General features: G+C 40.5%; 1 protein-coding gene across 1 annotated transcript in view; it reads left to right on the top strand.

Annotated features, from left to right (window-relative positions):
- LOC146614159 (uncharacterized) overlaps window positions 1-27,213 on the top strand; it is a 124,031-nt gene that overhangs the window by 16,704 nt on the left and 80,114 nt on the right. Inside the window, exon 2 of the mRNA XM_085378090.1 lies at window positions 9,726-9,925. Coding sequence (XP_085234216.1) covers window positions 9,736-9,925 — 190 coding nt within the window. The 5' untranslated portion in view covers window positions 9,726-9,735. The remainder of the gene's footprint in view (window positions 1-9,725; window positions 9,926-27,213) is intronic.

The raw sequence follows: 27,213 nt of genomic DNA, 5'->3' as shown, positions 1-27,213 counted from the left end.
CTGTGGGCTGCGCACGACTTAGGAATTCTGAAATCCTACGTGATTTAAGGTCACATTTAACTGGGGTAGACGATGATGTCCGAAATGACGTGTGTCGGTTGATTGAAAATCATCCTAATCTTTTCTCGGACACTCCATCCTGTACCACCGTGTTGGAGCATGATATCGATGTGGGGGACCATCCTCCAATCAAACAGCATGCCTACCGGGTGAATCCCACTACGCGTGCTCTTTTCCAGACAGAAGTCTCTTATCTGTTGGAGAATTGTCTTGCTGTCCCTAGCTCTAGTGCGTGGAGTTCCCCATGTCTCCTAGTGCCTAAAGCGGATAAGACCCCACGGTTTTGTACAGATTTTCGGAAGGTGAACAGTGTGACCAAGCCTGACTCCTATCCTCTGCCCAGAATGGAGGATTGTGTTGATAGGGTCGGTTCTGCGACCTTCGTTACCAAGCTGGACTTGTTAAAGGGCTATTGGCAAGTTCCCCTAACATCACGTGCGGCCGAAATCTCTGCTTTTGTTACTCCTGACCATTTTCTCCAGTACACTGTCATGCCTTTCGGGTTGCGCAACGCTCCCGCCACATTTCAACGGCTCATGAATATCGTGCTGGGCGGCGTCTGCAAGTGTGAAGTGTATTTGGATGACATTGTCGTCTATTCAGACACCTGGTCAGAGCATATGGAGACACTCACTGATGTGTTCCATCGCTTGGAAAGGGAATCCCTCACCCTCAACCTCGCCAAGTGTGATTTTGGTAAAGCCATGGTGACGTACTTAGGAAAGCAGGTGGGTCAGGGGCAAGTGCGCCCTATCTCGGCCAAAATCCAGGCCATACTGGATTTTCCCGCCCCTCAGACTAGGCGTGAGCTTCGCCGTTTCCTCGGCATGGTGGGCTACTACCGGGGTTTCTGTCAAAACTTCGCGGACGTGGTCGCACCTCTCACTAGCCTCACTAGTGTGTTGAGACCTTTTGTGTGGACCTCTGCGTGTCAGAGTGCGTTCTGGACTGTTAAGACTCTCCTGTGCAGTGCGCCAGTGCTGGCCGCCCCTGATTTTGCACGCCCTTTTAAGTTGGAAGTGGACGCCAGTGCAAACGGGGCAGGTGCCGTATTGCTGCAGGAAGACCATCATGGTGTGGATCACCCAATCGGCTATTTCTCAACGAAATTCAATGTCCATCAGCGAGGGTACAGCACGATTGAGAAAGAGGCCCTCTCTCTGCTGTTCGCATTGCAGCATTTCGAGGTGTATGTGTCGGTGGCAGTCCCTCGCCTGTGATTGTTTATACCGACCACAATCCCTTGGTATTCCTAATGCGGATGCAGAACTCGAACCAAAGGCTGATGAGGTGGTCCCTCCTGGTGCAGGAGTTTTCTGCCCCCCAAACACTCCCCTGTCCACCAGTCTCTCCACCAAACAGTGTTTAATTTCCGCCTTCTTAGCATTCAACGGAACATCCACCCCGAATAAGTTAGCCACTACCAACAAATCTGCTTTTGTGCACCGCTCCAACTTTTCAATGGAGGGACGTTGCGCAAAATCATCCATGTCAAACGACATCACGAGCAAAGCGAAAAAGGAAAACACAACTCCGCAGACACCCAACCGCATCCGCGCACTCCAGAGCCGCAAAACTCGCGCACGACGTTTTCCCCCCCACCACAAACGCAAAAAGGAAACGAACCAATCACACGAACGAAAAGGGACGAGCCCCCATTTTTTTTTTTTCATTCACTTCTCATCTGTATGTGGGTTAAAATAGATTTACAAAATTGGAATGAATACAGTTCTGATTTTGTTACACATCTGGTCAAGTTATCATCTCACCATAGACTAGAAAACACTTGTTTTCATTACACAGAAAGATACAAGTCAGTTTTCAGCTAAGCTGTAGGTCAATTCAGCTCTGTGATGACTCACAGTACAATATCTAAATCTGTGCTAATGATGTAACAGCAGTGAATGGAGAGGTTAGTGGCCCCGGGGAGATACACTTTCCCACATTCACTGTGCTCGTTGGTGGCTAAAAATGGCAAAAAAATCATATGCATTTGCACTTCTGTTTGGCTTAGAAGACCACAAATATTTGTAGCTACAGTATTAAGTGCAGTTACCAACACATGGTTATATTCAGGATTCTGGTTTATTATGAGATTTTATGAGTCAACATAGCACATATATTCATACACATCTGTGCATCCAGGCTCATTCACAAAAAAGTAGAGGAGCACATCGCTGCTGTAGCAGCACTTTCCATGACATTGAAAGTAGGAGTAATAAGAAAAAAGAATAATGGAAAATGTGTGTACTGAATTTATTGTCATTTTCCAGATCTAAGATCAAGAAGGACACTGTAATTTGGTTTGACATTGCATTCCACCAAATTTGAATCCTGGCTGCATCTCCATCGACCTGTTTCATATAGATTTGCACTTTGCACAAAAATCAATCTCAGCAGTTCCTGTTTTCAATGTTGGCACAGTTTTCTGATAAGTGCACATTGCAAAAATATATCAAACTCAACTTGCGCATTTGAGTCATATGCAAGTTTTATTTGTAGTCTATATCTACCATTCATGCTGATCATTAAGAGTGTAAAAGATGGATGTCATCATTTATTATTTGATTTCTCAGAGCTGTTGCTGCTGTATGTTTGGAACCAGAAGTAACATCATTTGAGTGAAAGAACATCAGTGCTAAGTTGTCAGCTAATGGTAGCTAGCTTGGTTGTCAAGCTTCCCCCTTTAAAGAGCTCCGGTGTAACACACAGACACACATACAGTGGGGCAAAAAAGTATTTAGTCAGCCACCGATTGTGCAAGTTCCCCCACTTAAAATGATGACAGAGGTCAGTAATTTGCACCAGAGGTACACTTCAACTGTGAGAGACAGAATGTGAAAAAAAAATCCATGAATTCACATGGTAGGATTTGTAAAGAATTTATTCGTAAATTAGGGTGGAAAATAAGTATTTGGTCACCTCAAACAAGGAAAATCTCTGGCTCCCACAGACCTGTAACGTCTTCTGTAAGAAGCTTTTCTGTCCCCCACTCGTTACCTGTATGAATGGCACCTGTTTGAACTCATCATCTGTATAAAAGACACCTGTCTACAGCCTCAAACAGTCAGACTCCAAACTCCGCCATGGCCAAGACCAAAAAGCTTTCGAAGGACACCAGGAAAAGTATTGTAGACCTGCACCAGACTGGGAAGAGTGAATCTACAATAGGCAAGCAGCTTGGTGTGAAAAAAATCAACTGTGGGAGCAATCATCAGAAAATGGAAGACATACAAGACCACTGATAATTTCCCTCGATCTGGGGCTCCACGCAAGATCTCATCCCGTGGGGTCAAAATGATCATGAGAACGGTGAGCAAAGATCCCAGAACCACACGGGGGCACCTGGTGCATGACCTGCAGAGAGCTGGGACCAAAGTAACAAAGGTCACCATCAGTAACACACTACAACGGCAGGGAATCAAATCCCGCAGTGCCAGACGTGTTCCGCTGCTGAAGCCAGTGCATGTCCAGGCCCGTCTGAAGTTTGCCAGAGAGCACATGGATGATACAGCAGAGGATTGGGAGAATGTCATGTGGTCAGATGAAACCAAAGTAGAACTTTTTGGTATAAACTCAACTCGTCGTGTTTGGAGGAAGAAGAATACTGAGTTGCATCCCAAGAACACCATACCTACTGTGAAGCATGGGGATGGAAACATCATGCTATGGGGCTGTTTTTCTGCCAAGGGGACAGGACGACTGATCCGTGTTAAGGACAGAATGAATGGGGCCATGTATCGTGAGATTTTGAGCCAAAACCTCCTTCCATCAGTGAGAACTTTGAAGATGAAACGAGGCTGGGTCTTCCAACATGACAATGATCCAAAACACACCGCCCGGGCAACAAAGGAGTGGCTTCGTAAGAAGCATTTGAAAGTCCTGGAGTGGCCTAGCCAGTCTCCAGACCTCAACCCCATAGAAAATCTGTGGCGGGAGTTGAAAGTCTGTGTTGCTCGGCGACAGCCCCAAAACATCACTGCTCTCGAGAAGATCTGCATGGAGGAATGGGCCAAAATACCAGCCACTGTGTGTGCAAACCTGGTAAAGACCTATAGTAAACGTTTGACCTCTGTTATTGCCAACAAAGGTTATGTTACAAAGTATTGAGTTGTATTTTTGTTATTGACCAAATACTTATTTTCCACCCTGATTTACGAATAAATTCTTTACAAATCCTACCATGTGGATTCATGGATTTTTTTCACACCAAGCTGCTTGCCTATTGTAGATTCACTCTTCCCAGTCTGGTGCAGGTCTACATGGTGCTCTCCTTCGAGTTATGTTAAAGAGATAACAAAGACTGCCTTGTATCATTTGAGGAACATAGCCAAATTCAAAATCAACTTTTGCCAACGACATTGCAGAGGTTCTTGTCCATGCATTTGTGTCTTCACGTATTGATTATTGTAATGCTCTTCTTTCTGGGCTACCAAAGAAAAGTTTTAGAGGTCTACAGATGGTGCAAAATGCAGCTGCTCGCATTTTAACAAGAACTGGGAAATTTGAGCACATTACCCCTCTACTGAGATCTCTTCGTTGGCTACCTTGTTAGGTTCGAGCAGATTTTAAGATCCTGCTGCTCACCTACAAGGCCAGTGGATTGGCATCGTCATACCTCTCTGACCTTTTACACCTTTATGTTCCATGCCGTGCTCTACGATCTTAGGACTCTGGCCTTCTAAAGGTTCCCAGAGCCAGAAAAAAGACAATTGGAGAACGTGCGTTTTCTTTTCGTGTACCATATTTGTGGAACAACCTCCCTCAAGATGTTAGGCAGGCATGCTCTGTGGGGATTTTTAAAATTAAGTTGAAGACACATTTGTTCAACCTATCCTACATGTCTTAATTCTAGGCTTTCTAGTTTTTAAATTCTTATTGTTTTTAACTTGTATTGTGTTTTTTACTTGTATTGCTATGTATTGCTTTTATTTATTTATCCTTTTAGTTTCAAATAGCTGTACAGCACTTTGTTTATTATTGTTGATAGTTTTGTAGCCCAGGGATTGAAGGCTACAATGGGCCTACAGTTGGATTGTAGACCCATTCTAGGTCCTGACATCCAAGTATATGTAGCTCAGGAAGTCCAGTGGCGTATGAATGTGTGGGAATGTTAGATAATATGCAAATGTGTACAGAAAAAAGTGCTTGTGTGAATGAGACAAGTTGTATAAATTGTTTTGACTTCTCAGAGTAGAAAAGACCTATATAATAACTACTTCATTTACCATATGACTGCTCTTTGGTCTTGCCCATAGTGGTGGAGAGGCTGGAATTGGAAATTGATTCTGTAGACAGGTGTGCTTTAATCACATAACAAGTTGAGATCAGGACTATCTACAATTGATTGAGCCAATCTGTGGGAGCCAAAATTCTAGCTGTATTGTAGGGGATCAAATATTTCACTCAGTGACATGCAAATTAACTTCTAACTTTTATATAATAGTTTTTTGGTTTTTTTTTTTTTTTGGGGGGGGGGGGGGGGGGGGGGATATTTTGGTTTATCTTCTGACTCTCTCCAATAAGACTGCATTAAAAATTAGACACTAATTAGAATTTGGATGTGAGCTAACTTACAAATTCAATAGATCAAATAAACTGTGACAGTTAAGAATGTTGTAAATAAACACTTTCCAACCAACTGATAGTTTAATTGTTGATTTTGATTGTTAATAACTTTTTTGCATCACAAATCTTCATTTATAGTTATAAGAATGCATCAGCGTCTATAGCAGAAATGTAACAGTATACATTTTTAGTTTTAGTATGACATTTCCCTTTTTGTTTGGTTTTATTGGAGCAGATTATGTGGTCTGACTGAGCACTCTAAGCACTTTAGACAGCATAGCTCATTCACCCATTCACACCCACTGATGCAAGCATTTTTTTTCTACTTTTTTCTACATAAATTGTTGTTTAATGTTGTAGTGATTGAAATGATGAAAAGACATTTTTGTTCAGTGACTCTTGCAATTCTAAGAGTTACTCTATTTACTGATACTTTAAGATTGAAAAATCTATAATGCAAACTCCTCCCAGAAAACTTTGTCAGCCTGGTCAAAATAATTACAAAACCTAGCTAATACCCTTTTTATGTAAAGCAGAAAAAGGCAGCAATTTGGAAATAGAGCTTAATTGACATTAGGTTTCGCGTTACCTCACACACAGTTACAAAAATATCCTCAGGTTAATCTCAGTTGTATTATGACGGTACAGCAAAGTGTTTAAATTCCTGCCAGTGTGTGTGTCCTAGCTTGTGTGAGGACTGCCAGTGGTTTGGAGGGTGAAGTGATTACGTAGCAGACGGTTGGCTTCAGACAGGGAGAGGTGGTGGTTTTCGGGTAGAAAGACAGTTTTTAATCCTTCAGACCTGAACAGCTCACTCAACAGTCTTACCGTCACTATAAGCTTTTTCTTTTTTCCTCCTTACTTTATGTACTGCTTTTTCTTTGCATAGTAACATAGTAACATGATAATACAGATGTGTCGCACTGATGTTAAAGTTTATTCTAAGAGGGAACCCACTGATTGTAGCCATCCTGTTGAAATAATGTTGTTTGTAAAAAAAAAAAGAAGAAAAAAAAGAAAATGTGATTCACAGAATGTTTATTTGAATAGAAATAAATTTTCACATATTTTAAACTTAACTAACTGTCTCTGTTTAGTGCAACTTTCTTGTAGTTGTCCACTATATTTCAACATTGTAATACAGTTCACAGGTATAGTAACTGTTGACTTTGCAGATTACATTTTTAGAAAACTACCTAAAAACAAACAGAATATATTATTCTGCATCTAAAATGATGAGCATGACCAGCTGTTAACTTTACTTTAAAATTTTGGAGTGCACCACTTTTACTAGTACTAGTACTACCTTAAGATAATGTTATTTCATATGTATTATACATTGTGGGAAGAAATATTGAGAAATATATAAGCCAGATTCACTCTTCTTACAGCTCAGCTGTAATACAGCTATTACAGCTTATTCACTAGCCACTCATTAACTATGCATGCTGTAGAGGATGTAATGCACATTGGTTTTATCAGAGCTTTTTCATCTGAAAATATCTGCGTACTGCAGACATAAATAGACAAAAAGCAGCTTCAAACTGAGCAGAACTGCAGAGTCCTGTGATCATCTTTAGTGTTTTTATCATTGTTTTGAGTAATTCTCTGTAAGTAAATCTTCGTATTGAATCTAGAAATTATATACACTGTTACCTTCAAAACGTGAAGCTTTTCCATAATTGGGATTCTGGATAAGCTTCTGTATGGGTTGTATTTCCAGACACAAAACTTAATTGTTATTCTGTATAATTCTGTATGTCAGTAATGATAAAAAAAATGTCTGCTATTGTGAGTAAAAACAGTAGATAGACAGATTCAATGAGGCAAAAAAAAGCCCCCCCCCCAAAGAACCCCAAGTTCAGGCCTCTGAATGTTCTGGCTGATGAAACCTGTCCAATGAAGCGATAAATATTGCAGTATAATACGCTAGGAGGGCAATGGAGGCTTCTATTTAGGGATAGTTCATTTTAAAAATTAGAATGATGGCATTATTGAGTACATCCTGATTGTGTTTGTGTGAGGAAGAGTCAGGAGGAATGTGTGACTGTGACACAAAGTACTTGGAATGAGCACTTTTGGTAAAAATGTATGTTTATGAGAAAAATGAGAGGAGAGTGAAAAAATAATACATTTGCATGTGGATTAGCGCAACAGTGAAAACCAACAAGAGAAAACAAGACTGTTAAAGAACCCCAAAGTGACTCTCAGTTTGGGAATGTTGTGTGTGGTGACCACTGTAAGGTGTCTGACCCCTGAAACAATGGCCTACAGTTCTTCTCAAGGCCTGCTAACACTCTACTGTATGTCCTCATCCTGGCTGCTGGCCACAGAGTGTCAGTGTGTGTGTGTTTGGTACAGTTGCAAGACAATGACAGCTTGTTTGCCGCGAGTGTGGATGGAGGGATAAACAGAAATAAAGGACAGGGAGAAAGAAGAGTTTGTAATAGGGTCATGCTGTCTAAGTGTTGGGCTGCAGTGTGTATTTGTGGGATTTAGAAAGTTGTAAGGGGTAATTTCTTAACTGAACATATTGATTTAAGTTATGTCAGGATGAAGTGCATTTCATATTCTTATTTCCTTCCTTGATGCATCTTATTCCAGAAACGGTTTGTCAGTCAAATTGTGCCTCTGTGTCATGGATTAGTTTGCATCATATTTGCTTTTTATGCTGTACTGTATATTACCGCTCTACTTTTCTCCACATTGGAGCTTGCTGAACAGGTGCTTCAATTAAGCATTTAATTAAGCATTAAGATTCCTTCCAAATTAATACGATTCCCAGTAGGGCTGTTCGATATAACGATATATATTGGATGTAATATAAAAACATCTATCGTTTCAGTTTGCGCTATCGTTTGTTTAGTGGTGTCGCAAAATAAACTGTTTATGGCAATATTTTTTCATCGTTTTGATGGTCACTGTAGTGGCTGTATTAATTTCTTAAAGTTCTCTCTTTCTCTTATATTTAATATAACCACACTACAGACGGACAAGCGCCTGTTTTTATGCGTTGCCGTTAGCAACAACGACAGTAAAACCATCGCGTGTCCGCTTGTTTATTTTCCACATAACCCTTTCACAATAAAGCTCAAGATCCTGTTGAGACTTTTCAAAATAAACTGAATCACGTGAAAGAGTATGCAGAGTATTTACGGATGAGAAGCAAAAAAGAGTCGCCAGGTGCTAAAAAATAAACCTTAGACTCAAACGTTAGAACAGCCTTTTTCCCGCAGCACGCCGTATAATAAATACCCACAAAGAAAACGGTGGCCGTTACAACTTATGTCTAAAAATGTATCACTTCGTACATCGGTTAAAACACTCGACTCCAGGTACATGACGCCCAGCTGGAAACACTTAACGCAAGTCGAGCTGCCCGAGATTCACAGCATTTACAGAAAATGTTAAATCTTTGTGATTTATATCGTTAAGGGGACGATATATGTCTTATATTGGGATATGAGATTTTGGTCATATTGCACAGCCCTAATTCCCAGTTCCAGATGCACTGAAACATCCCCACAGCATAATACTCCCACTACCATGTTTCACTGTGGGGACGGTGATCTTTCTTCTTTCTTCGCACATAAGCAACATATCTGTGCTTATAGTTTCATCTCATCATCAGTAATTCTTTTTTTTTTCAACTCTGAACTGATTGCTTTTGTTTTTGGCACGATGCTTTCTCAAGTAACAGTTCAGGCCCTTTGTGAAGCTTTTATATTGTGTGTAAAGATACTCCTCAGTTTTGACTAGATTTTTCAAGCTTTGAGCATTTGAAAGGTGCTTAAAAAGAAGTAAATGGTTCAATAAAAAGGTCTGTTTTCAAGTTGCTTATTAATATTTACCCAGGTCATTTTTTCTGAAATATGCCTGCTACTTTCTGTAGATAAGTAATTTAAGTTTTCTAAAAAAGAAGTCATATGTTGAAAATCCCTTGCTCTGTTTAAAAAAAAAACTTGGGAGATTTTTTCCCAAAAACTGCCTGATAAAGTTTATAAGTGTAGTGAGCAACATGGGCGCCTGACTAAAGGTGAAGAAAAATATCATTAAGCAAAAATTTATGTAAGTAATTTTGTCCCTTTTCTCTCCAGTAACGGGACTATGGACCTGAGCCTGCGAGATGCTCTGGGTGGGGGTGGCGGTGGCGTCCAAGGTGGGGCCCCTGGTGATGCCCTCCTGAAGAGAGACTTTGTGGCTTCACTGGAGAAAGAGAGCTACGATGACAAAGTTGGGGAGACGGTCTCCAAGAGTGACTACCGACCCTTACTGGATGGAAAGGACACCAAGAGCGGTAAGTTGCTACAAGCATTTAAACATAGACATAGTGATTTTCTTCATGTGATCTTCTGGCTGAATGGGTTGGTTGGTAACCCATTAGATATTTAGATATTTTGGCATCACTAGAGTTCAATTTAAGTTGCCTGCCTCACACTGGCGTCCAGTTCAAACTGAAAAACACAACCTGTATTTACCAGTTGGTTCTGTAGAATGAGCCATCAGTTGATGTGTGCTAGCACTGAGATCAGCTGGGATTGCAACTAAGCTTGACTTCATGGCCTGCTTGAAATAACATTAGGCTTGCAGTGCTTTTAAAATGAGTTACATCTTATCAATCTGATGGTAAGTGAAAGCTTAATAATGAAGCTGTGCCATCTGTGTATGGCTGTTATTGTAGTGCGCCATATCTTAAAGTTATTTTAAAGTCTACCACATATCTATATGATAATATATGTAATTTAATAGCAACAGAAAGGCAACATTATGGTACAGGACTCGGTGATTGGATTGGAGACTGTATGCTGCTTAGTTTTTTTGTCACGTTAGAAACCTGATCACTTGAAGAACCTCTGGCACTCAGCTTGGATCCAACACTTACTATAATTCAGTTTGACACCATCCGTTTTTTAGACAGTCCGTCTCTGGGTCAAAGTTCATTTTCAGACTTTACCTCTTAAAGAAACACAGAAGAAATAATTAGTTATAGAAATAGAAGAAATAATTTCCCAGGCTGCGTTGTATCCTTTGTGACTGCTAACATATTATTAACTTGACACCTTTTGAAGATGATCGGTGAAAGAGTCACGTCAGATTTGTCCAAAGCTGTAGGAAAACATTAGTTAGTGTGGAGGCGGCTGGATCTCAGGGAAGTAATGTAGCACAGATAAAGTTCTGTTAACTGTTCATAATATCAGACAAAATGTGCTGAAAAAGTAAAGCAACTTGAAGCTGACTTGGCCTCAAAATGATAATTTGTCACGCAAGCCTGTGATTCAAATGAAAATACCACCAAAGCAAGGTTTGACATGACCATGTTAATCTTCCATAGATGTTGAGTTGATCAAAACTGTGTTATGAAAATGGTGGAGTACAACTGTCCTGTTAGTTTGGTAATGTTTCCTGGCTTGCGGTACTATAATATGGAGAACTGAAGACATATCACTAGATGTTAAGAACGACTGGTGGATAGGGGAGGAGATTTCGATTGCTTTTTGTCAGCACAACGTGTCTGATACGCTTGGTTACTGACTTTTAATAAATAAATAAATCTGAGATGCTTGTAAAAACGTGTATACAGCAACTGTTGCCTGAATATTTTTCTGTGATTCATTCCCTACATCATGGTAAATAAATATGGTAGCAGTAGATATTATATAGTGGTTTTAAAGTATACAAACATTGTCTATGAGGGCGCAGTGGAGAGATAAGCTTTGAGACTGCTTGCCTTCCTTCCATAATTGAACCATAGAGAAATGAAAGAAGGAAATGTTAGGGCATCAAGGTTAAGAGCAAAGCTTTTCATAGAATTGGAGTTTATAGCTATTTGGTTAATGCTACCATGGGGCCAAGCTAAAGAGGTACTTGGAAACCAAACATCCATTAAGAGAGAAACTTAGCCTTCTTTAGACAAATGATTGGTATGAACCAGATCCAGCCAGATGGTTGGATAGTAGGAAGTAGCCATTTGCAAATAAATAAACAAAAAGAAATAAAGAATTAAGAATTTAATGCTGGGCCCCCAAATGGGCAATCAGAAATATGACCAAAACCAAAAAAAGAAGAAGAAACAAGACAAAACAAACAAGAATTAACAATGTCACATAATATTGCACAGATATGAATTTAAAAAATACCACCGTATGTCCTTATTTTACATAATCACTTATTTCAGTTATATTTAGTTAGCATTTGTTTCACAGATTAATTGTCTATAGATTTAGGGAATAATGAATCTAGTAACGAACCTCGTCCCCTATTCAGAATTGCATGCTGGCTGAAAAAAGAATAACAATAACATTTCACTAAATAATTCATTGTTAGTTATCTTTTGCATGATAATGAAGATACAGGGAGTGCAGAATTATTAGGCAAGTTGTATTTTTGAGGAATAATTTTATTATTGAACAACAACCATGTTGTCAATGAACCCAAAAAACTCATTAATATCAAAGCTGAATGTTTTTGGAAGTAGTTTTTAGTTTGTTTTTAGTTTTAGCTATTTTAGGGGGATATCTGTGTGTGCAGGTGACTATTACTGTGCATAATTATTAGGCAACTTAACAAAAAACAAATATATACCCATTTCAATGATTTATTTTTACCAGTGAAACCAATATAACATCTCCACATTCACAAATATACATTTCTGACATTCAAAAACAAAACAAAAACAAATCAGCGACCAATATAGCCACCTGTCTTTGCAAGGACACTCAAAAGCCTGCCATCCATGGATCCTGTCAGTGTTTTGATCTGTTCACCATCAACATTGCGTGCAGCAGCAACCACAGCCTCCCAGACACTGTTCAGAGAGGTGTACTGTTTTCCCTCCTTGTAAATCTCACATTTGATGATGGACCACAGGTTCTCAATGGGGTTCAGATCAGGTGAACAAGGTGGCCATGTCATTAGTTTTTCTTCTTTTATACCCTTTCTTGCCAGCCACGCTGTGGAGTACTTGGACGCGTGTGATGGAGCATTGTCCTGCATGAAAATCATGTTTTTCTTGAAGGATGCAGACTTCTTCCTGTACCACTGCTTGAAGAAGGTGTCTTCCAGGAACTGGCAGTAGGACTGGGAGTTGAGCTTGACTCCATCCTCAACCCGAAAAGGCCCCACAAGCTCATCTTTGGTGATACCAGCCCAAACCAGTACTCCACCTCCACCTTGCTGGCGTCTGAGTCGGACTGGAGCTCTCTGCCCTTTACCAATCCAGCCACGGGCCCATCCATCTGGCCCATCAAGACTCACTCTCATTTCATCAGTCCATAAAACCTTAGAAAAACCAGTCTTGAGATATTTCTTGGCCCAGTCTTGACGTTTCAGCTTGTGTGTCTTGTTCAGTGGTGGTCGTCTTTCAGCCTTTCATACCTTGGCCATGTCTCTGAGTATTGCACACCTTGTGCTTTTGGGCACTCCAGTGATGTTGCAGCTCTGAAATATGGCCAAACTGGTGGCAAGTGGCATCTTGGCAGCTGCACGCTTGACTTTTCTCAGTTCATGGGCAGTTATTTTGCGCCTTGGTTTTTCCACACGCTTCTTGCGACCCTGTTGACTATTTTGAATGAAACGCTTGATTGTTCGATGATCACGCTTCAGAAGCTTTGCAATTTTGAGACTGCTGCATCCCTCTGCAAGATATCTCACTATTTTTGACTTTTCTGTGCCTGTCAAGTCCTTCTTTTGACCCATTTTGCCAAAGGAAAGGACGTTGCCTAATAATTATACACATCTGATATAGGGTGTTGATGTCATTAGACCACACCCCTTCTCATTACAGAGATGCACATCACCTAATATGCTTAATTGGTAGCAGGCTTTCGAGCCTAGACAGCTTGGAGTAAGACAACATGTATGAAGAGGATGATGTCGACAAAATACTCATTTGCCTAATAATTCTGCACTCCCTGTAGTTCAGCATCATCATTAATTCACATATATTCACAGATTTTTCTTTAATTCAGAATGGTTTAAGTTCATATAAACAGGGACAGCTCATGTTCCTCAGATTATACTCTACATATCCAGGCTATCAGGGATCTTCCTGGGACTGTGTGTCGCTTTAAAGATTGCTTTAAAGTGTACATGACACTTTGGCTGACCTTGTCTAGACTGAAACTGGCTGTAGGATTGTCTGTCTTTTCTCTCAGGCTTGTTCTCTGCATTTTTTCATAGTTTCATTTTTATTTCACTTTCTCTTTCTCTCAGTTTCTGTTCCATCCCTCTTTTTTGTCCTTCTCCCTTCGTGTCATTGTCATGCTGTGTCGGTCTGGAGACAGTGCTGCCTTAGCATCATTGCCTTCACACACACACACACACACACACACACACACACACACACACACACACACACACACACACACACACACACACACACACACACAAAGCCATAATTAGCACCCACCTTGAGGCACAGCCTCATCCATCGAGTTGAAAGTGAACCTGTCTGGCTTTTAATGTTTTACTTGCAATAATCCAGAGCTTTAAGGAGCCAAAATAATGCATAAACCCTTGTCTATGGCACTAATATGGCATGTTGGTAACTAAAGGACATATACTCGATCTTCCCCTTGCTCATACCCGCACACCCAACCCAGTACTGTATCTCTCTTTAGCAGAGTCAAGTGATGTCTTTTCACAGACGTCTATACAGTCTGACCTTTGCAGCCAGAGGAGTTGTCCTCTGTTGGGTATGAGAAACAATGGAGTCTACCTCTAACAGGAGTTAACCCTGATGATATCAACATGGTTTGATGATTTATAAGCAGTTTATTATGTTAACATTTTAGTTTGCCTTGCACAATCAGTAGTCTGATACAAAACTCTTACTCTGACCCCCACAAACCAAGCCTAGTCAAGTGCTACAGGCAAACAGAATTATGACTGTCAGAATGAATGCTGCAAGAGTTGTGAAAAAGCTACATTTAATGTATGTTTTAATGTATGTTAGGCCTGTAAATGGTAAGTAGAGTTGATCTCAAAAATGAAAAATATGCATATGTTTAGTACAGTTTTTCCAGGCATAATTAGTGCACTACTAATATTTTAGCTTTTTTGGTATTTTCTTAATTCATAGGCTGGATGAAAGTATAGTTGAGGGAGACACAACAACGAGAACATCTAAGCATTGGTGACTATACGCAGTAGGCCTGTAGGTCATATGAGTGTTCCTGTCCAAGAGAGAGGATCATACTGTGTCTGAGAGCAGATGTTTTACCACAGGGGTTTCTCTGATGTTGTCATATCACAACTCCTCAAATGCATCAGACACACAAGTGAGACCTGAAATGTCCATTCGAGGCCGACTTTTTTCCATGCCTAATTGACTTGGAAAGAAAATGCAATCTAAATACAAAAGTTGCACCCAAGTTAAAATAAGTTATTCATATCTTGATTTGCTGTTCGATGTTCCAAACTTCATTAATGACAAACCTGTCAGTAAACTGTTCAATTTGAGTTGCTCAGTCCAGTTGTTAGACTTTATTATACACTGCTGTCTTCTTTTATAGAGTAAAAAGTAATCGAAATTGTATAAAAATATTAGCAGCGCAATTTTCAGATATATAATAGTTTAAATTATGGGTGGGTGGTATAAACGGTATACGGTAGAAACGATATGAATTTGGCCAATGGTAGAGATTTTGACTATACCGCTCTACCGCAATAGCGTATGTTGATGGTGTCATCAAGCTGCGCCTGTTTTGGTTGAAAGTATTGCAGCGGCTGCAAACAATATCATCTGCAAATTATGCCGGGTGACAGTAATAGCGAAGAGATGAAACACGTTTTGGAATATGAAGAAAGCCAAAAACTGCGCTTCCTCCACTTCCGTACTATTGATTCATTAATGTTGAATTCTCTCGCAGCTGCTCTATTCCCATGTTGTTGCAGTATATTAATGACTAACCTCGTATTGTGGATGGATTATCTCAGTTGTTCTCCTGACTGAAGTTTGGTCCGTTTACAGCATCCTGCCATGCGATTGCATTTGTCCCTAACCATCGGGAACCCTCACGTTAACTTGTATCGAGTGGAAAAAAGTTAGCGTTCATCCTTCAGCTTCACTGTGTTTATGTTACGCTAACATAGCTGTGTCGCTAGCGATCATGTAGCACATCATTATATACCAGCTAGCCCAACTTCAGTAACCCTACAAACGTCACTGCTGTTTATTTTCTGTCTTCATTTGTGTTGGAAGTGACAGCAGAGCTGTACTTTGAATTTTTCAGTCAATACATGCTATATCATGCTTAGGTGGAAACTAGCGAGCTAACTTCCTGCTAACTTCCTGCTAACTTCCTGCTAGCTTCTAACTCCATTAAATTTAATAAATTCTGTTTTCATGGATTCCTGGATGTTAAACTTAATTGTTCCACCTTGTAAATCAGCAACTCTGATCATGTTATTAAAGATGAAAGAATTTAGACAGTTTTTAACTCTCAGTGATGCTGCAGTGTTTGTTTGACTTTGGAACCTATAAGTTTTGGACCCAGATTACTCTGCGAGGCTCCTGACTATGGTAGCTGTAATCCTCCAACAATCCATCAAGCGGTGCGGCTTCATAGCTTACCAAAGTCGTACTAAAACATTTTTGACAGATTTTTGAGCGCCGTGTACCACATATAATTAGTTCGAGGTCAGTAAGCACAACCAGAATTCATACATTAGGCGCACTGTTGATTTTTGAGAAAATTAAAGGATTTTAAGTGTGCCTTATAGTGCAGAAAATACATTATGCAGAAGAAAAGAATAGATCGCGATATATATCATTACCGCACATGCTTCAAATTATACCGCAATATGGATTTTAGGCCATATCGCCCAGCCCTAGTTTCAATAGTAAAACAATTTAATAGTAAACATAATTAATCTTGTATTTAGAGTAGTAGTTCTCTGGAATTACAATTCAAAGACTACTTTCTTAAAGCAACTCGGTAGCATAATTCATAAAGGACATTGAACGCTGTACTCTTTGACCTGTTCATTAAGAATAATTTTTACAACTGAATAAAAACAACTGTCTGCACTGATTACAGTGACTTTGGTTGTTTTTTGGTTGATCAGACTAAAAACCTACATGGCAAAAAATCTGATTCTGGATCGTCAGTAGTAGCCAGGCCAGTCAGTAATTTGAGTGGTATACCAGAAAATACATTGCATTACATTTCCAAAAAGTAGAAGATTTCAAAGTTAGGAGTTTTTCTCCAGGAGGATTTATATCAGCACTTCTTCCAGTTTGGAGGAGCGCTTATTTGATAGGAGAAGAGGAAAGAGCCAATATACAATCTGTCAAATGGACAAAAATGAACTCTAACAGCTGCCTTAATGTTATACAGGATAAAATGCTGCTTTAACATGGTCAACATTAAGAGAATAACACAACTTGACTGCAGTTCAAATACATTCTATATTAAGAGGAACTTGGTGAATCATTTTTACATAATGACTTGTTAGACTGGCACATTGACATCTCTAGGTGGATGGTGAAGACACGTCAGACACAATATCAATCAATGTCTCAGACAGGGGAGTTTCTCTTCAGCTTCTGTTTTCTCTGCTTTTTTAACTGCATTGTTTTTTCCATGTCCTCCGATTTCTGTTATTCAGTAGTAGCAGGTGTTTACTCTTCCTTTTGCTGTGCTCAGCTGGGATGAAGGCCTTTAATACACCTTTTTGTAATATGAGCTGAATATGAAGCCAGGTGCTCATGTGTCCTCAATGTCACTGAGGACAGCATGTTTTAGTTCTGCCTCGTTTTCATCCTCACACCTCATTTTACTAAAACAGCACCTACTTTACTGCTTTAGAGTGGACTGAACATGAGTGGCCTTATCTCACTTTACACATAGCAGCGGAAAGATCAAGACCAGTACAATCAGAATTCTAATTCAAGAAAGAAAAACAGAGTATTAAGTGTAGTTCAAACAAATAAATATCATATATAATAAATAATTAAATAAATAATTATTCTATTAAATTAATATAATAATAATTATTATATTAAATTATTTAATTAATGATGCCTTAACACCAATTTCTTGTCATCTCCTCTCAACCAGGCACATGATAATTTACCAGTGCATAGTCATGACCCAGTGTGGAGTACTCTCAGCTTTTTTTAAATCTAGATTTAAACATATATATACTCTTTCAAGTCTAAGGTTTGACGCATCAGGAGTTATACAGTAAAAAGAAGTCATCTGGACCTTCTGCAACATGCGCACTGTAAGCTAAAGTAGCTTTGCATGAATCATGGTTCAAAATAATCCTTACTTCATGTTCTGACCTACAGTAGCATCCTCTCCACTGTGCTGCAACATAAGCCCACTGTAAGTACAAAATACTTTCACAGTGATGAGACTAAAAGTCATACAGAAACATCCTCGCTTGAGGATCAATAAGCTATTGAATAATGGGGTACACTTAGTTTACACACCGCTTCTACATTTTGTTCAGTAAATAAAAACATGATGTAATATATCATGTGTTGTTTGTCTGATGTTACATTTAAAGTAAGGTGATTTTTTAAATTAAAACCTGTATATTCTTTTTACAATAACAAGAGATTAAAAACACTTTATTATGTATCTTTTAGGCCTGATCTTGTCACAGTTATTGTACTAATTGTGTATGTTTCATCGTTTGTAAGCACAAATATCTAAAACCACTTTATAGAAAAACATAATTGTAATGAGTAATGAGCTGCCAATGTCTTCTCTGTAATTTTTTAGTCTTTTTTTCTGTGGAAGTAAAATTTCTTTGTAGTGTTGCTTCTTTTTATTTCTTTGGTAGTTAAATGTCTTTACACTGAATGAAAGGGGAACAATTTGGAGGTGTTTTATTGAAACGATTTATTAATTGTAATTTTAGTGTTCTGGCCCAATTTAGGATTAAACTGGACTGAATGTGTATAGTGACTTTAACAGCAGAGTGAAGTTTACCTTACTGTGGGCTCATGGTGTAACACAATGGATAGGAAGCTACTGCAGGCAACTCATGTTTTTATCAAGCTGGGATGTGGCTGTGTTTGTTGAGGCATACTAACACACCCCTGCAGGAGTATGCTTTTACTGTATGTGTGGTATCACAGTACAGGGGAGGGAGAGAGGAGTGACCTTCTTGGAATATTGTGTGTGTTTGTGTGTGCCCGTGTAAAAAGAAAACACCCAGTGAGAGTGTGCGTTTGCATTTGAGGCGTTTTGCATTCCTGAGTGCATGCATTTGTATGTGTATGTGTGTTGTGCTACGGGACCTTGAGGTCATATGCAACTGCAGTACAGTGGAGGAGCAAAGGCAGCAGTGAGGTCATCACACACACCTTGGCTGTCACTGTCAATAATAGGGATGTGTGTGTGCTGAGTTCAGCTTATCTGTTGAAGTGAATATGACATAAGCGAAGCTTTTACAGCACTTCTGGAAATGGCTGATTGACTGACAGCTGAGCAAATGTGACATCCTAAAGCCACCAACACAGACAGAGCAGTTTTCAAACTCAGATGGTTTTTACTGCAAACTTTGATCTCTGTTAATAATAATAATAGTAATAATATTAAGAATTATTAAAAAAAAATATGAATAAAAGAGAAAAAGTCAGCTCTAAATTAAAATAATTCAATTGTACTCCACAAGGTATATTCTGACACATGGGGGCATAGTGAGATCTAAAGCAATATATACACTTTATTTATCACCAAAACTTTGGTGACTGTTAATCAACCAAAACATGAATAACAAGCAAACTTAATAATAGAAATAAAATAATTTCAGATTCAGTTCTCACCATTCGGTTTCAGTTCCAAAATTCAGTTTTTTGGGACTGACATCCGGTTCCGGTTCAAGAGTAATCAACCGCAGATTAGTAAAACTATGTTTTACTAGTGGACCGAAAGTGTTACTGACGGGAATCTACAGCGTCTTGAGCTGAATTAAGACTTCAGAAGTCATTCGTCATGTCGAATGACCAGCGGATGAACTCTCAGGTTGGTAATAAATGTATTACATGTATAAGACCAAGCGTCATGTTAACAAATGATAGCCGTACAGTAGCTTTTATGCTTATTGTAGCTGTTAGCTACAATAAGCATTGAATTCAGCTTTGACAAACAAATATGATCGACTGTTTCTAGTAGAATTCCAAAGTTGTCATCTTGTACCCTGTCAGAGCCCTGACAGGGTACAAGAAACTATTTTGTGCAACTTTTTTGTATTTTCAGTTTTGAGGGATAAGCCTCTTAAATTTCTCTAACCAGAAATATATGTTAAAAAAAACAAAACGATTTTCAATGTTTTTGTAGTTTATTGCACTTTTTTGCAATTTATGTAATTACTATGCACTTAATGCATACATATTATTAACATTTGGGCTATAATGGTTGTATTGATGTATAGCTCCCAAAAATGGCACTACAGCATGTAAAAATATAATATAAGCTCTGGCGGACTTGGTTCTATGGTAGGTCTTAAAGGGTTAAAATAAGATACCATTAACACTTTGAGTGCAGTTACAGTTAACAGTGAATATAAATTCTACAAATACATTTATTGCATAGTGTTACTTTTTTTTTCTTTTTTTTTAAACTTTATTTAAAGTAAACAAGTTTACATATAAAATGCACATACACATACAATTACATATACAAAACCATGAGCACATACAAAAGGGAGAAACAAGGAGGAAAATCTAGCATCTGAGTCCACACAACGTTCACAAGACTTACAGTTTTAATTCGTTCCAGGGGAAAACTTTCCCAAGTTTCAGGTCCATTGTTCGTCTTCTCCGCAGGTCTGTAATGATATGTTTACTCACAACATCACTACTTATCATCTTTTGTTCAAGTACTCCTTTGGCACGAGTTTTCCAAATATGTGTGTTTATTACACACATTACTAACCAAAAGAGTCTCCTTTTGTCGTCACACATTTTTTCTTTAAACAAACCATATTTAACTGCTTTAATATTAACATCCACATCATAGCCAATCTCTGTCATCTTCTGCCTGATCTCAGTTGTCCTATAACAATCCAATAGAAGATGTTCTAGGGTCTCATCTTCATCACAGCCTGTCATAGGACATTTCATGGTGGTAACAAAACAACTCCATTGTACCACCGCTCTCACAGGGAGGCGCCCGAGCGAGATGAGCCACACCACGTCTCTCATGCTTTCAGATAATAATTTGTCTTGTATATTTTTAACTATTGAAAGGTTTTCATCTTCATTTGCATACTTATATTGAATTACACCTTCATTTTTGGTTTCATTAATTTTTTTATAGATATTTTTCGTATTATCTTGGAGAATATTTAAACTATATTGTTCCCATTGACTTGATAAGTCACCGAACATAAGTCTGTGGTATGGAACACCCGCTCTGGCCCTGCCTCTTTTCTTTTGCCACAATTGCTCCTTCCCTCGAACCCACGGGGCACCCCGAGAAATTGCGCTTTGAGTAATTTTTATAAAAGGAATTCGCAAAACAATCTCTAAGTCTGGGGCTCCCAAACCCCCGTGCTTCCTACTCTTGTACATAAATTTTCTCTTAGTCACTTCTCGATTGGATCCCCAGATAAATTTAATGCACATCTTACTTATTTTCATTACAGTTGTTCTCGGAGGAGGAAAAATTGCGGCAAGGAAAAGAAGTTTCGAAATTATGTGTGTTTTTACAATATTAATACGCGTTTTATAATTTGTATCTTTATTTTCCCATTTCATAATTTCCATTTTAATTTCATTTTCTTTCTTATTCCAATTTAGTAAACTAGAGTCAGTATTATCAATCCATATACCCAAAATTTTAATCTCCCTACATAGAGAGATCATCATTTTAGGTTGTCTGGTCGGATGTCCAAGCCACACCCCTTCAGTTTTGTCTTGGTTCAGTTTGGCACCTGATGCCTGTTCGTAATGGTGTAATATCTCCATAACTGAAGACAGTTCGTTTTGGTTTCTAATTATCACCGTCACGTCATCTGCATACGCCAAAGCTGCGATTTTAAGGGATTTATCAAGGACGTGTTACCCCCCTCCACCATTAACAAATGGTTCAGCCCATAGCAGGACCGGCTTTTTTCTTGTTTTCAGCAGCAAGCCATGACTATGATTGTGCCAGAGCACATTTTGAACAACACCGCCCCATGTTGTGTAGCTTTCTGGATTTTATACTTATTGGGCTACATATTTATTTATTACACAGGCTATGCAGTACATAGGATCAAAATTCAGTTGTTTTATGTGGACTTTATGTGAAACTAACATGTTTAATTAGACTATATTTATATGAAAAGCATGTATACTTACTGCATTTGAATCACTTTAACCATATGTCACCACCTGCATATGTGTTTGAAAAAAAAGGCTTTGATTTTGCCACCCCATTTGATTTCTCTGCCACCCTCATGCCACCCTAAGAAAATTTCTCTAGATCCGCCCCTGCTCCAAGGCACACATTGCCAGATGTGAGCACAGAAGCCCCAACCAGTCAGAAGAAGCTTACAGTAGCTTATCTTAGCTCAGTGGTTCCCAAACACCACCTCCCCACCTAACCACACACACACATATTTTGTTTTCAAACTCCATTGAGATTTATTTCACACCTCAAACATTTAGTAAACAATTGAACAAATAAAAGTAAACTGCAATAAATTACACGTAGCAATAAAATAAACTACTAATTCTTTTATGCTACGTCCACACCTACATGGTATTTTTGAAAACGTAGCTGATTCTACGTAGCTGATTCACCTCCCACAGGTGTGTCCTGTGGGAGGTGTTGCGGGAGTATGGGGTGTCTGGCCCATTGCTATGGGCCATTCGATCCCTATACAACCGTTGCAAGAGCTTGGTTCGCATTGCCGGCAATAAGTCGGACTCGTTCCCAGTGGGTGATGGGCTCCGCCAGGGCTGCCCTTTGTCTCCGGTTCTGTTCATAATTTTTATGGGCAGGATTTCTAGGCGCAGCCAAGTGGCGGAGGGCTTTCGCTTTGGTGGCCTCAGAATCTCATCTCTGATTTTTGCGGATGATGTGGTTCTGTTGGCTTCATCGGGTGAGGGCCTCCAGCTCGCACTGGAACGGTTCGCAGCCGAGTGTGACGCTGCGGGAATGAGGATCAGCACCTCCAAATCTGAGGCCATGGTTCTCAGCCGGAAAAGGGTGGAGTGCCCACTCCGGGTCGGGGATGAATTCCTGCCCCAAGTGGAGGAGTTCAAGTATCTCGGGGTCTTGTTCGCGAGTGATGGGAGAAGGGAGCCGGAGATCGACAGACGGATTGGGGCTGCAGCTGCAGTAATGCGGACGCTGCACCGGTCCGTCGTGGTGAAGAGGGAGCTGAGTGTAAAAGCGAAGCTCTCAATTTACCGGTCGATCTACGTCCCTACCCTCACCTATGGCCACGAGCTGTGGATAGTGACCGAAAGAACGAGATCGCGGATACAAGCGGCAGAAATGAGCCGGTTCGAGCCGCGGCTTGGACAGTCTCGGTCGTTGTGTCCTTGGGCAAGACACTTCACCCGTTGCCTACTGGTGGTGGTCAGAGGGCCCGGTGGCGCCAGTGTCCGGCAGCCTCGCCTCTGTCAGTGCGCCCCAGGGAGGCTGTGTCTACAATGAAGCTGCCATCACCAGTGTGTGAATGTGTGTGTGAATGGGTGGATGACTGGATATTTAAAGCCCTTTGGGGTCCTTAGGGAATAGTAAAGCGCTATACAAATACAGGCCATCTACCATTTACAAAATACTGTTAATCTTAATATCTTCAGTTTTTACTTTACTGTATAAAGAACATCTCCAAAATGTCAGGAGTAGTTAGTCATTACAACAAGTGTTTGTGAACTAAAAATAAAAAATGTGGGATACTGTTTGTCCGTGATTTGAAGAGCCCAGTGCGTGCTCCTGATGCAGGGAGAACTAATTCTATCACAGAGACCTACCTCAGCAGTTGTGCAGGTGAAGCCAAAGGGAAGATATGCTTCACCATATTTTCTTGTGTTTGGCTTGGAATGAGGTTGGTTTGGAAACATTTTGGCGATGCTTCATCTCCTGCTTTGCGTTTGTGTAGGAGCCCCGTCAAAAATCTGTCCATTATGCTAGCAGTGTCCAAGCGTTCTTTTTTGTGTGTGTGTGGGCCCCACACTTCGAGAACCTCTGTCTTAGCTAGTGGAGTTGGGCAGTTAAAACAACTTGTTTCAGACTGAGGTTGAACTGAGAGGCTGCACTAGGGCCCAACATAATTGGCCTGTATTTATATAGTGCTTTACTAGTCCCTAAGGACCCCAAAGCGCTTTAAATATCCAGTCATCCACCCATTCACACACACATTCACACACTGGTGATGGCAGCTTCATTGTAGCCACAGCCACCCTGGGGCGCACTGACAGAGGCGAGGCTGCCGGACACTGGCGCCACCGGGCCCTCTGACCACCACCAGTAGGCAACGGGTGAAGTGTCTTGCCCAAGGACACAACAACCGAGACTGTCCAAGCCGCGGCTCGAACCGGCAACCTTCCGATTACAAGGCGAACTCCCAAGTGTTGAGCCACGATCGCCCCGAAATAATAAGGATTACTTTGAACCATCAATCATTCAAAGCTACTATGGCAGAGTCAAAAAACATTAAAATAAACAATGTGTAAAAACTTTCAGGGCAATAAATGCACACATTATAATGCATTTTTTTAACTGCATCTCCAAGGTGGATATTTAGCTTGTTGTTAGATTTTAAAGCTTCAATAGCCAAACATTTTATTGTATTTATTCATTGACTAATGGACCACAAATTCTAGGTTTGCTTTCTGTTCTCGCTAAGCAAATTTGAGACCACCGCCACAGCTTTAATAGGACAGTGTACTTACTCCTCCCAAAGTTTTAATCCTGTTAGGTTTTTTTTAATTGATTATGCTCATTATTAACTATGGGCTTCATCTATTATTACAGAGCACCTAGAGTGTGAGTTCTACAGAGGAAAGTATAACTTCTGTTAGACCGTTCTTTTGCTCTGTGTCATTCATGTGATTTCTGGTTAATTTGTCTGTGCGTATCTTTTTATATTAACACCAGTTAATTCAACACATCTCCCATTTTTCCCGGCACCATCTGCTTGGTTTCTGTCATCTGTTGCCCCTTCTTCTTTGTACTGCTAAACTTTGTCTCTGACAGCAGTAAAACATAGCCAAGAAGATTTCAAAACTTAGTAATCTTAAAGCGCTGTGGTGCAAGGAGTGATATTCTAGATATTAATATTGGTCAACCCATGAAAAAGCTAAAACCAACAAAATAGTCACTAACTTGAGCACCATAGGCACAAGGTATCATGTTTGCCAGTGAGGACTTAAATGCGGGTCTCAAGGTTGTCACAGTTAGGTGTGCTTATTTACAGTGCAATTACAAACTGCTATATACAATGGTGCTGGTAAGGAATGGGACTCCAGGGATCCAGGGAGAGGTAACAAACATCCAGTCATCAAACACTCTTCACAGAACAGAACAATCACTTACAGAAACTCAGGCTTTCCACAGTGAGGGAAAAATCCAGGGAGGTGCCGCAGTGAGGAACCCACAGTGAGTACCACCCAGGTGGGGAGAACAAAATAAACAAAGAGCAAGGCAAAGGAGGGAAGAGAGAAAAAGAGAGAGAGAGAGAGAAAAGAAAAGAGAAGACAACAAACAAGCTAACGAGCCAGGGAGGACCCCCTCCTTGTCCCATGACTGTTCCTTACACTGAAGACTGGAGAGATATGGTTTTAGCTCGGAAACATGGAAAGCATTGTCGATGTGTATGTTGGGCAAAGACTTCACGCAAGCAGAGATGGGGTTAACCTCAATCTGGCCTCAATTTCATATGGAACCGCTAAAATTTGTGGACAGTTTCTTAGATTCTGCTTGAATAGGGCCCTAGTCAGGAGCCAGACCTTCTGCCTAGGAGTATAGGAGTCTGATTCCTTCTGGAGGAAGGTTGCTTGCGTGGTCTTCCAGATACGGCGTCACCTGCACAAATGATGCTAAACAGATGGGGCAGAGTGCTCACCTTCTATTCCCGGAAAGAGCGGGGATTGGTGGCCCAAAGAGGCCTCGAAAGGGAACAGGCCAGTTGCTGAAGAGGTCATGCAATTATGAGTGAATTCCACCCAGGCAAGCTGCATGGTCCACGCGGTTATTGGTGGAGACGATGCATGGAGTGCAGATTCCAGCTCCTGATTGTTTTGTTCAGCTTGACCATTGGTCTGGGGATGAAAACCAGATGACAAACTGACCTTCATGCCAATTGCTGAACAGATCTCTTTCCAGACCTGGGGCCCGCGATCGGAGAGAATGTCAAGAAGGATCCCGTGGAGGCAGAAAATGCGGTCTGTGAGGAGCTGAACCATGTCCAGTGCTGTGGAAGGTTTGGGTTGGGCGCCAAAGTGTGCATCTTTTGAAAAGCGATTTACTATGGTGAGTATTACCGTGTTTCAACTGGAAGGGCTCAGACCAGTCACACAGTTGAGAGTGATGTGGGACCAGGGTTGTCCAGGAGTTGGAAAGTGCCTGAGCAGACCTGCAGGAGGAAAGCTGGAAGACTTATTCTGTGCACAGATAGAACAGGAAGAGAAGTATTCTCTAGCATCCTTTATCAGTGTAGGCCACCAAAAGAGATGCTATAGGAAGGTGAAGGTCTAATGGATGCCAGGATGCCATGTAAATTTAGTTATGTGTGCCCAGTGGCATATACGGAAGCAGAAATGAAGAGCCGGCTGGGCAGGCCGTTACCGGAGTATTGCTGTGACAGAGCATCATGCTTGATGTTGTGTGAACTGTGTCTGTAAGTTATGGAAAAGTGGAAATGGGTAAAAAACAGGGCCCACCTGGCTTGTCAGGCATTAAGCTGTTCAGCTGTCTGTAGGTAGGCTAGATTCTTGTGATCCATCCAGACTATGACTCGAGCCAAGGTCTCAACACCTCCAAGGTGAGGACGTTGTCGTTCTGTTCTGCAAGAGAGAGACTGCAACAAAACTTTTTTTAAGAAGTTTGAATGCAGCTTTGACTGGGTGACACCACTGAAAGGGAATTTTGGGAGAGGTTAGTTGGGTCAGAGGCAAGACAAGACTGAAATCCCTGATGAAGCGATGGTAAAAATTAGCGAATCCCAGGAACCGTTGCAGCTGTCTGCAGTCTCGGACCAGCCAGAGATGCTGGTTCCCAGCTTGATATCCAGTGTTTGTTCCAATCAATGCAGGGGTTGTGTAAACATAGCCGGGGTGATCCAGAATGAGAGGTGCTTTGAACATGTAGAAACTATTCTGCTCCATGTGATTACCCGAAAGGGAGAGAGTGACAGAATTGGTCTTATGAGTGATGTCAGGTGTTGACCATCCAGGGCACTGACCATGGAAACATTACATTTTTGCACCAGGCAATCATTAAAGTAAAGGTGCAACATTTTGGCCACATGGGAGAGGAGTTGATGTCCCATGTGACCCTTCTTATGCATTATAAGCACTCACCGGCCGCTAATCTATGGTGGTGTTCAGCGGGGGTTTGATGAGAGGGTCTGAGCTGCAAAATCACTTCTCACCTTCTCATGTCTTTCGGCCGCATCAGCAGTGCTTCT

The sequence above is a fragment of the Diplotaxodon limnothrissa genome, linkage group LG18, assembly GCF_057381915.1.
Source record: "Diplotaxodon limnothrissa isolate DT_005_m linkage group LG18, D_limnothrissa_male_GT1.1, whole genome shotgun sequence".
NCBI classification, from domain to species: Eukaryota; Metazoa; Chordata; class Actinopteri; order Cichliformes; family Cichlidae; genus Diplotaxodon; species Diplotaxodon limnothrissa.
The sequence above is the reverse complement of the archived record's forward strand: the minus strand, read 5'-3'. Positions and strand labels throughout refer to the sequence as shown.